This window comes from Neopelma chrysocephalum, unplaced genomic scaffold, assembly GCF_003984885.1.
Source record: "Neopelma chrysocephalum unplaced genomic scaffold, ASM398488v2 Primary Assembly neopelma1_43, whole genome shotgun sequence".
NCBI classification, from domain to species: Eukaryota; Metazoa; Chordata; class Aves; order Passeriformes; family Pipridae; genus Neopelma; species Neopelma chrysocephalum.
In genome coordinates this window covers 22,708,217-22,722,340 of record NW_020897702.1, presented here as the reverse complement: position 1 = coordinate 22,722,340, position 14,124 = coordinate 22,708,217, and the positions used below count along the sequence as shown (strand labels likewise).

The 14,124-nt window shown below is 39.9% G+C and overlaps 1 protein-coding gene across 1 annotated transcript in view; it reads right to left on the bottom strand.

Annotated features, from left to right (window-relative positions):
* Nucleotides 1-994: 994 nt before the first annotated feature.
* Nucleotides 995-14,124, bottom strand: part of GUCY2F (guanylate cyclase 2F, retinal) — a 40,608-nt gene continuing 27,478 nt past the window's right edge. Inside the window, 5 exon segments of the mRNA XM_027677705.1 lie at nt 995-1,206; nt 4,118-4,202; nt 8,921-9,012; nt 10,055-10,149; nt 11,521-11,619. Coding sequence (XP_027533506.1) covers nt 1,180-1,206; nt 4,118-4,202; nt 8,921-9,012; nt 10,055-10,149; nt 11,521-11,619 — 398 coding nt within the window. The 3' untranslated portion in view covers nt 995-1,179.

Genomic DNA, 14,124 nt, shown 5'->3' with positions numbered 1-14,124 from the left:
TGATGAAGTGTGCTCTGTGAGAAGTGCCTACAGGTCAAAAAGTCTTTTACTTACTGGGAGGCTTCCTTTATAGACAAGTGCCTTAGAGACCTCTTGGATATTGGGAAGGAAAAGAGTGATGGGTTTTAGGCTTTGAACTGCTTTAGTGATGTACTCTCTGTTCCATCAGCCCCACTTTTTCAGGAAAAAAAGTGTATTTTATTAGTATTACTCAGCTAATGTAACTGCATTTCAGTTTTAAAACATCTTGGCATTCTGTTTTCATCTTGCTTTGGGATGAAACACATAAAATGTTTTAGATATCCTGTATATGTTCTTGCAATTGGATCTGGATTTACAAAGATGACATATTTTGACATTTTGAGCAGAATCTCATTTTGGCATTTGAAATAAATATTGATTCATACCAAACTGTTTCAATTCAAAACTGTCATTTCAGTTTGAAAATATCATTAAATTGCCTTTTGCAGCTGAAATGTCAATTTAAAAGAGAATGTTTCAGCTTAAATTGACATACAGGAACAAAACATTTTGATTCAGAATTTCCACCTGTGGGAGAGTAAAAATACTTTTTGTTGTTGGCCAAAACATTTTTTTCTCAATTGCAATGATTTTCATGAAACCAGAGTTTGCTACAACAACAGGAAAAGAATTATTTAATGCAAAACAGCTAAATCATTTTAGCACTTGGCATTATTGTTCAAATCCAGGCCTAAGAGCATCCAGACTTGTTTGTCCTGCCACGCAGACCTAGCTAAAATATTCGAGTTCATCCTTGTGACAGTTGCTCATGAAGAGCTGTAACTACCATCATCATCACCATCACGTTCCTCCCCAGTGGACCCCCCCAGAAAAAATGCACACATACAACTCTGAGCTGGCTCCCAGTTTCACAAGAGAAGATGGTCAGGATTCATCTGCCTGTTCAGGTTCATTCTCTGCAAGAGCCAAGATGCTTCATTAATTATACTGCTTTTGGGTGGTTGGGAACTAAATGGAGAGTGAGCTCTGTTGGATTGGCTTCGAGGTGTCCATCCTGATCTTACTAATTCTTTGCTGTGCTCTTCTCAAACTTCATCCTCTTCGAAACTTATATCAGACTCCTTCATGCTCCCCAGCTCTTTAAAGGTTGCTTTTGTTAGTGTTCTCTTTGTGTCCCTCAGGACAGATTTGAGTTTCCTAGTCAGTACATCTGGCCAGTTGTGGCTGTAAAACAGAAGGGGAGGGGAAGGGAGGGGAGAGTTGAACTAAATGGCCTTGAAACACCCCTTCCAACCCAAAGCATTCTATGAATCTATGATTCTATGATCTTATCTGCTGGTCAGCTGCACCTTGCTAGTCTATGGTTTGGCCAGCAACATGCAATTATTTGGGTGTTTACTGTATTTCCTGAACAAGAAAGAATCTTGAAGGATCTCCTGTCGCTAAGCTGAGTTCATAGCATGAGAGATCAGAATAGAAGGAGAGTCAAATTCTTGAGGAACAATGAAAAAAAAAAGGAGAGAAAATAACTTGAAAAATTGAACCTCAGTATTTTTGGGTAATCCCAGACTTTTGTCCATGCAGGATACTCTACCTGTATGCTTATATACTTAAAGGTCAGCAAAGAGCAATACAGACTGTACTAAGATTCATATGCCATGGGTCCCTCTATAAACACAACAGCTACTCATCACATTGGGATGAAATCTCACCACTTAAAACTCCAAAATGAGTTCTGACTGACTTGCATAGACTCTAAGTCTCATCTCCAAAGTGAGATCAATCTACAGATCCTGGGGAGTCATTGGCCTCTCTGTGGGACAGTTCTCTGTTGTGTCTTGAATTTAAAGAGAGAAATCCCTTTCTCCTTATCAGAAGTGTTTTAAGATGCTATGGTTGGGATTCATCTACCTGAGGATATTATCCAGCAGTGTTTGAGACACCATAGTTTATCCTACGTGTTCTTCAGCTGCTGTTTCATCTACAACCTTGCACAAGTGTCTCTACAAACATGGTGCTCTGGGCTGAATCCCACTAACATGAGTGGGTTGGAAGGTACATGTTAAGGTCACAGATCTTACCACAGGACAAAGTATAAGAGTCACTAGTGATATAGCCAAGGGGTTTATCTTCTGGTAACTGGAGATGCACTCAGGTGTTCCTCATGCTTTGCTGAACGTTTTTACCAAGATCCATCCAGAACCATCATTTCTCTTTGAAATAAGGTGTCCACTAAAGACAGCAGAGTCCACAGCCACTCCTTCAAGGTTAAAGGATTTGATTCCTAAGCATGAGGAGTAGAGTCTTGACCTTCCTCTAGACTCCAGACCAGATGAATATTCCTAAATATAATTACTCCAAGATGAGCATCCCTATCCTATTGCAGCAAGAACCTTTTGGAACTGTCAGCTCTTTATGGTCCCAGACTAATAGGATCATCCACTGAGTGAATGGACTATGGATCACTATATTTCAGATCCATGGAAAGTGTTCCTTTATTGCTATCAAGGAAAAACAAGGTTATTGGTGGCATATTCCCTTTCACTATAAGCATTTAAAATAGATTAGCTGGAAACATCACTAAACCACCAAGCAGGCATGTTGGGAATAAGTAGCTGTTGAGGACTTAATTGCCTCCATTGAAAGCTTCATGCACACAAGAAGGATTGAACTAGGACCATTGAAAAGATCCAGGTATGAATGCCTTATTAATTTTTCAGCTATTTCCCATGGATTGAGCCAAGTTGGCTACTGAGGACCTTCTCTTCTCCATAATATACTACTAATCAGCCTGTGGGTGATATAAGTACTAAATATTTATGTATCAGTATATGTGCAGGTTTTGTCAAGCAGGGTTAACCCAAGTGAGAGATGCTCTTTGTCTCCAGCCTTGGAAGACTAGTTGGTACTCTTGGGTGTAAATCAGCAGGGTGGTCTTCCATGCCTTGGAGCTTATATTTAGCAGTGAGTGTTCCATATGGCAGTGCTTATTGCAGGTCTCTGCGGATTGGGCCCCACATTTAAATCCTTTATTTTATTTTTATTTTTATTTTTTTTAAGGAGGAATTTCTGCCCAGGTCCTCGATAGGAAGAACCTCAAAATTTAAAAATCTTTTAAGGGAGATAAACCAGCCTAGCAACACTAGTAAAACTAGATAAAACAGCCTAGTACCCCTGAATCTTTAAAGGTTGTGGTTGGGAAGGAGGAACACAGCCAAAAGTTATCTGCTGGGTTTTATCCTTATGAGAAAATTAGATGGAGCTTTAGTCTTCATAGTAATCTATCAGCCTGATATGGTGTATCTTAGGGGTTTGTAACTATCCTGTATCTAGGTACTCTGGGCTTTCATCCACCTCTCCTTTTTTTTAAGAAAGTGGAAATTAAATACACATTGGTTCAGAGGAACTGAGCAGAAGCATTATTGATGTTTTTAGAGATACTATTAAGAAAACCTAATCATACAGCATTTTCAGGGGACACCACACGTGCATGTGTGGGTGTGCATGCTTACACACCAGCCTTGCTCTGGTAATACCTCCTTGATCAGATACCTCAGGTCATGCTGTCATACTCCGTGTAACTTCTGAATTCCACCCAAATCACCCTAAATCCATTATTTCTCATACTTGTAGGTACCATAATGATGAATAACAGACCTGCATCCTTTTTCATGTCATGAGATATGGGATTGTAGGAGATATACATTACAGGAAAGCAACAATAGGCAATTTGGATTTTTCCAGGCTTGAACAGTTTTATCACTGTGTTTACCATGTACTGGTCTCTTCCTGGCACAGTGCACATCAACATTCAATGGATTGATAATACACTGCAGGTAAACACAGAAATACTGTATGCCTTTCAGGAATTAATATGATAGTAGAGCATAAATTTGCTAGGAAATCACCCAACAAGACTACTACTATCTTTAGACAGCTTTACTGCTGTTCTGAACGCATTTTGAATGAGACACTTTAGAATAATAATACAACATATTAAAAAAAAATAGAAAGGAAGAAAAACAAATTAAAAGGGAAAAAGAAAAAGACACTAAAACCAGCAAAGTGCAGACACACGACATGCAAGCAGACACTAAGCAGAAGAGCTACATTGGGACTGTCCTACAGCTACTACCTCAGATCTAGGCCCTTTTGCCAAGGCTTTTTCAGCTTTCCTCCTTTTGAACTCTGCAATTTCTTCCGGGAGTAACCCATGAGCTCTATACCTGCAGTGAACAGGCAGGCCATTAGAGAAAGAACCAGTTCAGTTTCATCTGTAATGAAGAACAGACTGTAATGTAGACCAAGTGAAAGGTAAGTGTCTTCTGGTGAGAAAAAGGAAAACAAATGTTGGTCCTGGTCCTGGTTTTATTTATTCCCATTTTGTATCCTTTCAACTTGAATTACTGCAAAAAGTGAGGTCACCTAATTAAATTTTAAGTGTCCAGAGGTCTCTTGGTACTCTTAGACACTTCTCCCAGGACAAAATGAATGACTTTGTTGATTGAGGAGCACAAATTATATGTCTATAATGGCTGTTTCAGAATCTATTAGACAAGACGAATCCTGGGAGAATGATTCCATTATTCCACTGATCCTTCCCCTCATTAATTAAAGGAAAGGAAAGAACAAAACTGCTGTGAAGATCTCACCTTTGGTTGGTTCAGTTCCTGTCTCAGTGCCTTTTGCTCTTCCAGAGGTGTTGCTTTCAGAAGCTCTCATCTCTCAAAAATATGGGCACATTTCCTAATGGAAATCCTATTTAACTGTCCCTAGAGATAGCCAGCTGTCTCTGAAAGCTTAGGACAAATTTAAAAGCCTTTCCTGAGGGAAATCAGAGTCAAGTTTCAGCTCTTTTGTCAGTTCTGTTCTACAAATGGAAATGTCTAGTCAATTTGTCCTCCCATTCCTTACCTAAATCCTCAGCTCTGGGAACATCTTTCTTCTTTTTAGAAACATTAATTCCTGTTTATAAACCTCCTCATGAGTGCTGGAGCATTTAGGGCTCTGTCCAAAGGACAGGGAAGCCAGGAGGATATAATCCTGATGGGCTCAATGAGGAATGACTTCTAGGAATCTACAATTCAGGTGGGATTTAGCTCCCTGCCATTTGTCTCTCTGCAACACAGATATTTTCATCTGAGCCAAATATCTTGTGTTCCCTTCTCAGCCAGTAGATGGAAGTTGACACTGCCAGAACACAGTAAGGGTTTATCTCAAAGTAGATATACTTTGTGAGACAGAAGATCTGCACCTAGAAATGTCTATTTCCCCGCACTGACTCTTAAAAGACGTGCAAGATGACCAGATCAGATGGAGGTAAATAACATTTAATAAGATTAAATCTTGACTGTTGGAGAGAGAAGAGGAATCTTTGTGTCCAGACCCTTTATGCAAGCAGTAGCAAAATTCAGCCACAGGGTGAATGTGAGTGGTTTGTTCCTTGAATCCACTTGGCAGGACTCACCCACAGAAGAGTGGAGGATGTTGCTGCCTGTGTCTGCACAATAGTGCAGCAGGTTGTGACCCACAGAAGGTGAAGACCTGACCAAGGTATTTAGGGATGAAGCACAATATGAGATTGAGGTCCACGTCCAAACATTGCTCACACAAGTATCAAATAACTGCGTGATAATGACTTTCATCCACAGCTCAGTAACAAAAAGAAAGATCCAGTGCAAATAGAACTTGCACATCTCCTAAACTCACTAATGTCTGAGCAACTGGAAAGGTCTGGTTCTGCACCCTCCATCCCATCCTCTGTCTTTTGAAGACAGCTGGTTTTTTTCCAAGGTCCTCTCTTCCTACCACCTTGTTTCCAAAGCCAGCAGGAGAAAATCTGTAAAGTCCTGACTTTGCTTCCTTTCTGAATACTGCATTTAGGGTTTCTTGCTATCAGCACCAATTCTCTAATATTCCTGTCAATTCTTCAGAAACCTCAGCTCGCTCAAAAAGAGCTTGTTTAAAAATAAAAGCTGAAGCAATCATATCACAAGTCAGGTAGTCTTTTGCAGAGGGAGATGTCACTAGCTTTCATTCCCTCTCTCCCCTCAATCAGATTTCAGAGAAAGACTCTTCTTTCTCACAATCATTATGCCACAGCCATGATCAATATTCCTTTTTTTTTATTTTGCTGCCATATTAGGGGGTCAGAAATAATTTGAAAAGAAAGGATTGATTGTGAAGCAAACTGCATGTGTCCTAAGATTAGGTGATCAAGTGTGTGAGTATGAGACAGAGGATGTTTGGATTTCCTCAGATAGCTCTTTTTATATGTTATATAAAGTTTATCTAGGAAGTATTTTGATGCTGTTTCATAAGTCCAGCTATAGAAGGACAACAGAAGGGTTTTGCTGCTGTTTGCCCCACAAGCTCTTTTATTTCTGATTTAAAAGAGCATTAGGTGAAAGATTTCAAATAGGAGATTGAATAGAAAACCTTTCTCCCGGGAAAGACACATCAGCAGCAACAGCAGAGGCTCTCTACCAATCAACTCCCATCATACCGTGGTGCATCAATACAGACAGAACAATGAGAACTTTGTACTGAGTAGAAGAAAAAGCCATGTTTTCCTGATGGGTACCTTTTTCCTGTCTCATAAAAAGGTGATTCTCATTTGGTGTTGGGAGATGGATTCTTTGAGCATCCTTCACTATTTCTCACCCATTTATCCTCAAACAAGGATCTCAGTGCTTCCTCCAGGGATGATCCTCATGTATGTGAGGATGAGAGAGTCCCCAGACTGACTCCTATCCATGCCTGCATCTTCAGTTTTCAGTGATGTCTCATGTCAGGCTGCACTCATCGCTGTGAGTGGTGGTGGGCTGGATAACCTATTGACCCTTCTGGACTTAAGACCTATTGCATGATTTCATGCGAGGTCAGGAATCTGGGTTCAATGTTAAAAATCAAAAACTCTCATATGTGATCTACCTGGGCACTGAGTTCATAGTTAAAAACCCTTGAGAGGATCAACAATCTGTATCTCTCTTTGCTGAATTGTGTTATTTTTTCCCCTCCAGTTAACTTTCCATAACTAATTTAGAATAGTCTTAGAAAGGGAAAGTTTCTGGATAAAACTACCTATTGGGATAGAGGACTTCTGATGCTTTTTGAACATTGTATTCAGTACCAGAGCAAAGGATTTCTGAACCAGGATGTTGAACTTGGAAATTCAGAAGGCTGAGAATGTCACTCATCTCCTTGGAACGGCAAATGAACATGATCCTGGCTCTTGGTTTTGTTTTGGCTTGCTTGTTTTTTGCTTGGTTTTTATTTCTGAATTTCATTAGCCATTGAATTTTTCCTAGTGTTAGATATTTTTTCAGTGCTTTACAAAATGCATCTGTGAGTTAGTCCAGGTCAGGCTTATATCTGCTAGTTTTGCATAAGATCAGGTCTTTTCTGCTGTTTTGGACAAGAGGAGTGCTCCACCAGTGCTGCCAAGGCTCTGCCTGTCCCAGAGCATTGTGGGATGTCAACTTCAAATATTTACTCACAATTTTTTGGTTTTTTCCATATCTGCTTTTCAGCTACCTAACTAGTCTCCTGGTATAGCCTTCCTCTAAACCTATCTGATTGAAATCTTAAAAAAATATCTATCCTACAAGTAGTCTGCTGCTTGACTGCTTAGCATGCCATATTCCTCCAAGTTTCATATTTCCCGTGAATAATGCATCATTGATATCAATACACATTATTCAATAGCTCACTCCCATCAAGTATTAGTAGTAAAATGCCTTCAAGGCCTACGAAATATTGTATCTCAAAATTGTCTTTCAGTAAACTTCTATTTTCACCCTGACTGACATCCAAACAATTTTAAAATGATGTCCCCAAATACTGTAATACTGTAAGTTCCACCTTACTCTGAGAAAGCTCTGGGATGGTTCTGAGCACATGGACTGCCCTGTATGCAGCCTCCCAAGTCGACTTTGGTGTGCAGAGAGAGATAAAAAAAGAAGTCTTCATTTCACTAAGAGAAAATGAGGTAATACTTAGAACAAGATTGATCAGAAGTCAGAGCCACATTAAAACAGACTTTGTTTGTTGTCATACATCTATCTCTGAGGTAGTCATTGTAGGATCTCTTTACAGTCAACAAAAGAGGCACCTTGCAAGGGCAATTCATCTTCTAATACAGACATCCAAGCAAGCCAATCAAATCAGACACCATAGCTTGTATTTCTCTTTATTGACTATAAAGGGAGTCAAAGTTGACTGCTTTTAATGTGGGTGACTACGCTGTTCTTGTCAAACAAATCTGACTCCTGTTTTTTATGTCCTGACCTCAACATCCTTTCCAGGCATACAGCAGGTAACAGCTGCACAGGGAGTACTCTGTTTGCAAAGTCAGGCATGGCAAAGCTAGAAAATGACTTAATGAATTTTGTGTGATCAATCTTTGCTCACCACCACCTGTATGGAGGCAACATCATTAAGTCTTCAGTTACCTAACGGTGCCATAATTTATAACACAAAGTCTCCTTATTTTTATATTAGAGTGAAAGGGAAGAAATATATTTATATGTTGGATGAGATTGGTGGTTTTTTAGCAGGAATTTTGATAGAGGGAGGGAAAAATCTGAGTGTCACCCATACACTGATGACAACAGAGACCTAAAAGTGTCCATACCTGTGTGTCTTCCATATGCACACAGAGTATGAAAGAGATTAAGGAAGCAGCTCCCTGGTGCTCAATCTTCAAGGCAGTATATGGGAGAAGCAGCAAGCTTCCATCCCATTTGGGAACTGTGACTAAGGAGAGGAGTTGAAGAAACCACATAACTTCTCAGTCTCAGTACTATACCTGAACATACAAGTCACCTAAGGAAAATGATAGAGACTTTGCAAACAGATAACATGGAAAGACAGGTATTCAGCCTGCAAACTCCAAAAAGGACCTTATAATGAATGTATTGAACAGTGATGAAGTCACACTTACCCTGGCTTTATTTCAGGAGGTTTAGGTAAGGGCTTCAGAAAGCCTTTTTTCCCAACCAGCCAATATGTGTCTTCTACTCCTTTACCCTAAAATAAAACCAAAAATCCAGATAAAGATCAGCTTTCTGATTGCCCTCTGCTCAATACGTAATTTCCTCTGGATTTCTCTGGCTTCATATATCTCCAGAGACAGAACATGGCTGGAAATCTTGGGCTGTCCTTCCAAACAGCTCAGGGATTATTTGAATTTCATTACCCTAAAGCAGGATATTCATTATCCTTATTCAAACTCTCATTTACAAATGACCCCTATTGATCTGGGTCATTGAAACTACACAATTTAACAGAAATAGGAAACTACAGGATCTCTAATCATCTTATTTGGCAGCACTAGCATTATTAATTGAGAGATTTTACAACTCTTTCTGGACTGAGTATCAGAATATAACTTCCTATCCCACCACTGATGATTTAGCTTTTAAGGTGTGATACATCTGGTGAACTGTAGGCATCTATATCAGTCAATCACCCTTGACTGAAGAAGTGGAGAAAAACATTCATCTTCACATAAACTGGACCCTGACAGTACGTCAGGTTAATAATTTTCTAAAGTGTTAATTTATCTCCACTAACTGTGTAAAGGTTTCTTTCCATTGACTAAACCTGAAATAATTACCTCCGATCTCCACTTGCAGACATATGAACTCAGATGAGATGAACCCTCTTGTCATGAAAGATTGTTGAGGAGCCCGAGGCCATATTCAGAGCTTTAATTCTAGATGTTTAAGGCAAGTAAAGATTCTAAGTCTGTCTATTAACTATGTAAGGGTAGAAATGATGGTTGAATTATTTAGTACTGTCTTGTTTGGACACTGTGAGAAGCAGCAGCTTCTCCTAAGAGTGGACTAAATAGAGTACTAAATAAATACTTATATCCACGTACAGCTGATTGCTCAATCCCACAGTCCTTCAGTAATCACCTCATGTACTGAAACAACTGGAAGGGACAATTTTGGAAGGATTTAGCAGAAGAGTGGTGGATGAAGGTCAAACAAGAGCTTAATATGTAAATTCCCTAAAGAAGAAGACTCTCTTGTGAAGTGCTTCACACAGCCCCGACCTTTCTTACCCTCAGTTCTGTTTTCCCTCTAGGTATGATTTCATAGCCCTCATTCAGACTCCGAAGCGTATCCACTGTGCTTTGGCTGACATGAATTCTGTAAGCTGGGAACGGAAAGCAAAACAGCTGGATCACTATGCTGCATACAGGCTGCAAATTCCCCGCTGCTTCATATTGATGAGGAAAAGTGCTCCAAAACTGTGTGGTGCTCCTCTACATAGAGTTCAATGCTGACTGATGGATCCTTTCAGGCAGGGCTGTAATGAGCACAGGGGCAGAGGAGATCCACACTGGAGGCTTCCTGCAGATGGATACCAAACACACTAACTGCAGAAGCCCAGCTCAACAAAGATAGTAAGTGATTTTCCAGTGACATTGTCAGCTGGATTGCTGTTTTATCTATTGCCACAGAATAACTAGGGAATGGGAAAAAAACCCAAAAATAACTAACTGCCCTACTCCAGACACCCAACATAAATAGAAAGTTGGGATGAAGAGCAGAGAGATGGAGTTTGCAAGGGAACATAAAGAAAATGTGGCTATGCATCTAGATCTATCTGGGCTTTCAGTAATTGATTCTACCCAGAGCTACCATTAAGTCTGTGAACAAAAAGGCAAAGGTGGAGAACCTTACTGAATTCCCAACTCCCCCAATTTCTTTTACAGCCCTTGCTGGAACTCCCTGAAATTTGTTATTGTTATACTGGTGTGAACAAGCCAGGCAATGTTTCTAAAACTTTTCTTTCAAAGAAAAGTTCAAAGATAATTTTCTTTTTTGTTTTTGTTGAGCTTTTATTTCAATTGTGTCAGTCAAATTCCCTTCCCTCTTGAATAATGGGGGATGAGCCAATTAATTTTTTTTTTGTATAATAATCTAAAAGAGGAACATCATTTGGAGTACGTAGAGGAAGACCACATAGCTATGAGCTACATTTCCTGAGAGACTAACCTACAATTTTCCTGTTGTCACTTATCTATATGCATTTCTACTACTGTATAACAATGCTCTTGTATCTGCAGTGCTCCTGCTGCCTCCATCTCAGTGGGACTTTCTACAGTCAAGGGTATGATGGAAGCAACGCCCTCGTGTGCTTGAACCCTTGCTTTGTACTGGTCATGACAGGTAAATGCATTATTTTACTGTGCAAGAACAGCTCTGAATTAAGGGTTCTCAGCACTGACTGAAAGCAAGATCCAACCTATGTCAGAGAAAACTAGGGCAAAATTCATGTTGAGTTTAGTTGATGGGATTCAAATTAGAGGACTGGAGATGGAAGGCAGGGTCTTGAAGGCAGGGTCATAAAAGCTGACCTGCAATTGCAAAGTTGATGCCCTGTCCTTCAGGCCGCTTTGAATTTTGTCATTTGACTTGCCCTTTTTCAGTTGCAATACTTATAATTACAGATGTGCATTTCTTCATCTCTCTTGAGAAGTTAGTTCAACCACCCACCCCAGGGACTGTCCCAAATACTCACGCAGGCCCGTGGACTCCATCCGTGATGCCGTGTTCACCGTGTCTCCAAAGAGGCAGTACCGTGGCATGGTCAGCCCCACCACGCCTGCCACACAAGGCCCTGAAAGACACATCATCTGTGTAACCCAGATGGTACTGCACAAATCTTGGGGCTCACTGACAAACAAATCTCATCCTCTCCTCTGATATCCAAAAAGCCACTTGTAAATACAGAAGAAGAGTTCTTAAAGATCTCACTGGCCTTAGTGCTTGCTATAAGCAATCAAAAATTAAGCACTGGTCTGGATTGCACACTGGTATTTTATGCCTGAGAAAGGTCATGCGTGGTAGGACCTCAGTTTACCATCATCTGGGATAAGTTTGTCCAGAGTTCACGGAAACTCAAGGACTACCATAATCTCATTTTAAAAAGACCTTTTTCCATGTGACAAGACAAAAGTTCAGATCCTGTGATATGCCCTGTACCACAGCAAAACAGGATTAAAAATCAGCCTTCGAAGTCCAGAGCTGCTGGCAGCGCTCTGGACCACCCTGTGTCACCTCCTGGGAAAGGAAAACATCATTAGCTTGCCTTTCTAGCCAAAACCTGTTTTTTTTCCTTTATTTCATTCTTTGTACAAAATCCATTCACTTCCAAAGTAGCTTCCAAAGAATTGGTGCCAAGTTCTCACGGAGACATATGTGTGCAGGATTCACAAGAACATGCACACACTGAGAGATGAAATATGTGACAGCCAAACACCACAGACAATTGTCATCCATGGCACATGGCTTAGATAATGTTTAGACTGCACTCTGAAAGATAAGATGCTAAATTTCATCACTCACAATATAAAATATCAGGCCTGCAAAATAGAAGCAACGTAAGGAGGTGTGAGGTTTCTTGCAAAGAAAAGACAGGAGGCACTGTATTTTCCATTGGATGCATTTATGAGATATGTCTTTGCCTTTTCAATGTCATGATCCTTCTGAGTTAATATTTAGTATAACTGATATCTAGGAAATCTTTTGCCATGCAAGTTTACAAGAGATGGGAACGCTGTACATCATCAACAGTACCTGAAATGATGCTATAGATAAGGTTGTATGTTAAAGTGTTGGGGTTTTTGTTGGTTAAATTGTTTGTTTTTAAAACAGTAACAAATATAATTGTAGCCTAATTTAGAAGTGATCAGGTACTTGTTTTAGTACAATGTAATTTTACTCTGATTTTAGCCTTATTTACAAAAATTGATTCTTTCAGATACATCTAAGGACAATGAAACTCCATAGCTGAAAGCTACAGGAAACTTTGTAAGAATCCCTATTGTTGTATCCTCTGAAAAGCTGTTGCTGCACAAAGTTACCAGATTTTAATGTACTTTATGAGGATGCAAACTGAGAGGTGAGACAGATTTTAACTCTTACCTGATGAAGCACTGCTAGATTAAATATCAGAAAAAAAAAAGAGACAGGAAGAATGGTTCATACCAAAAATGTTACAAGGATTTAAACAGCATATCTGGATCAAACACAGCATGCAGAGACTGATAGAAATCATAAAAACCTGATTTAAGGTTTGGGTTTTTTCAACTGTCAATGAACTTTGGACAAGACACTGTTCCTCAGAATCCCTTCCAATTTAATTCCCATCTTTATTGGTACATTCTAATTTGTTTCAAGCTTTTCAGAAAAGGAGCCATATCCATCACAGGAAGTTTTTTCAGGTTTTAGTCTATAGGCACCTCTATAGCATAACTGTGAGGGCACTGTTGAGACTTCTGGGCCAAGGACCTAACGCTTACCTAAGTGGTCTTTAATCTGTGCATGCTAATGTGACTATACAGAAAAAAGGGTCTTGTTGGAGACTTTTTAATTCATGCTTCAATAAGAGCTTTCCCTGAGAAAACACTTTCTCAGAAAGCATCACCTCTCTTTTTATTGTGGTGATGACATGACAACAGCAGTCAGAAATCTCAGTAAGGAACAAAGCTCCTTCTGTAGTAGGTGTTGCAGGGACACAAAAAGATGGTTCCTGTCAAAAAAACAGTCCTCATTGAAGAGGATTTGATTCCATCTTAAGAAGCACAAGTAAAGGGAGTCAAGCTTCTACTGTTGTCAGTGGAGACAAGTCATCTGGTCAATTGAGCTGTGAGAGCCTTTCTACTCCTGCACCTGAACAGCTCTCCAGGGTTCACTTATGTGTCCTCAAAACGAATGCAGGCTTCCTAAAAACCCTGGAAACACCTCCATGTGGGTGCCTAAATTCAGGTTTCCTACTCAGTCAGTGCAATCATCTAGCCATTTCTGCGAACCTAGGAGAGGCCAGATTTTTAGGCTGAGGTACCTATGCAGGAAATTCCTAGTTCAAAACCAACCCTACAGTGTAAGCATTCCCAAAAGACTTCTCTGTGTTGAAAGCGTCTAAGACTTAATTCACTCACTGCCTTCACTGCCTGGGTATGTTCTCCCCTGTCTAGACAGCTTCAGCAAAAGGCTAGTAAAAATTTCCAGTGGTAAATCTCCCACAGTAACAAGTTTCAGAGGAAACCAGACACCCTGTGATGAGAATGTTATGGCCTAGTTATTTAAGTACACAGGTTCACAGGTTTGCTTTGAAATTGCT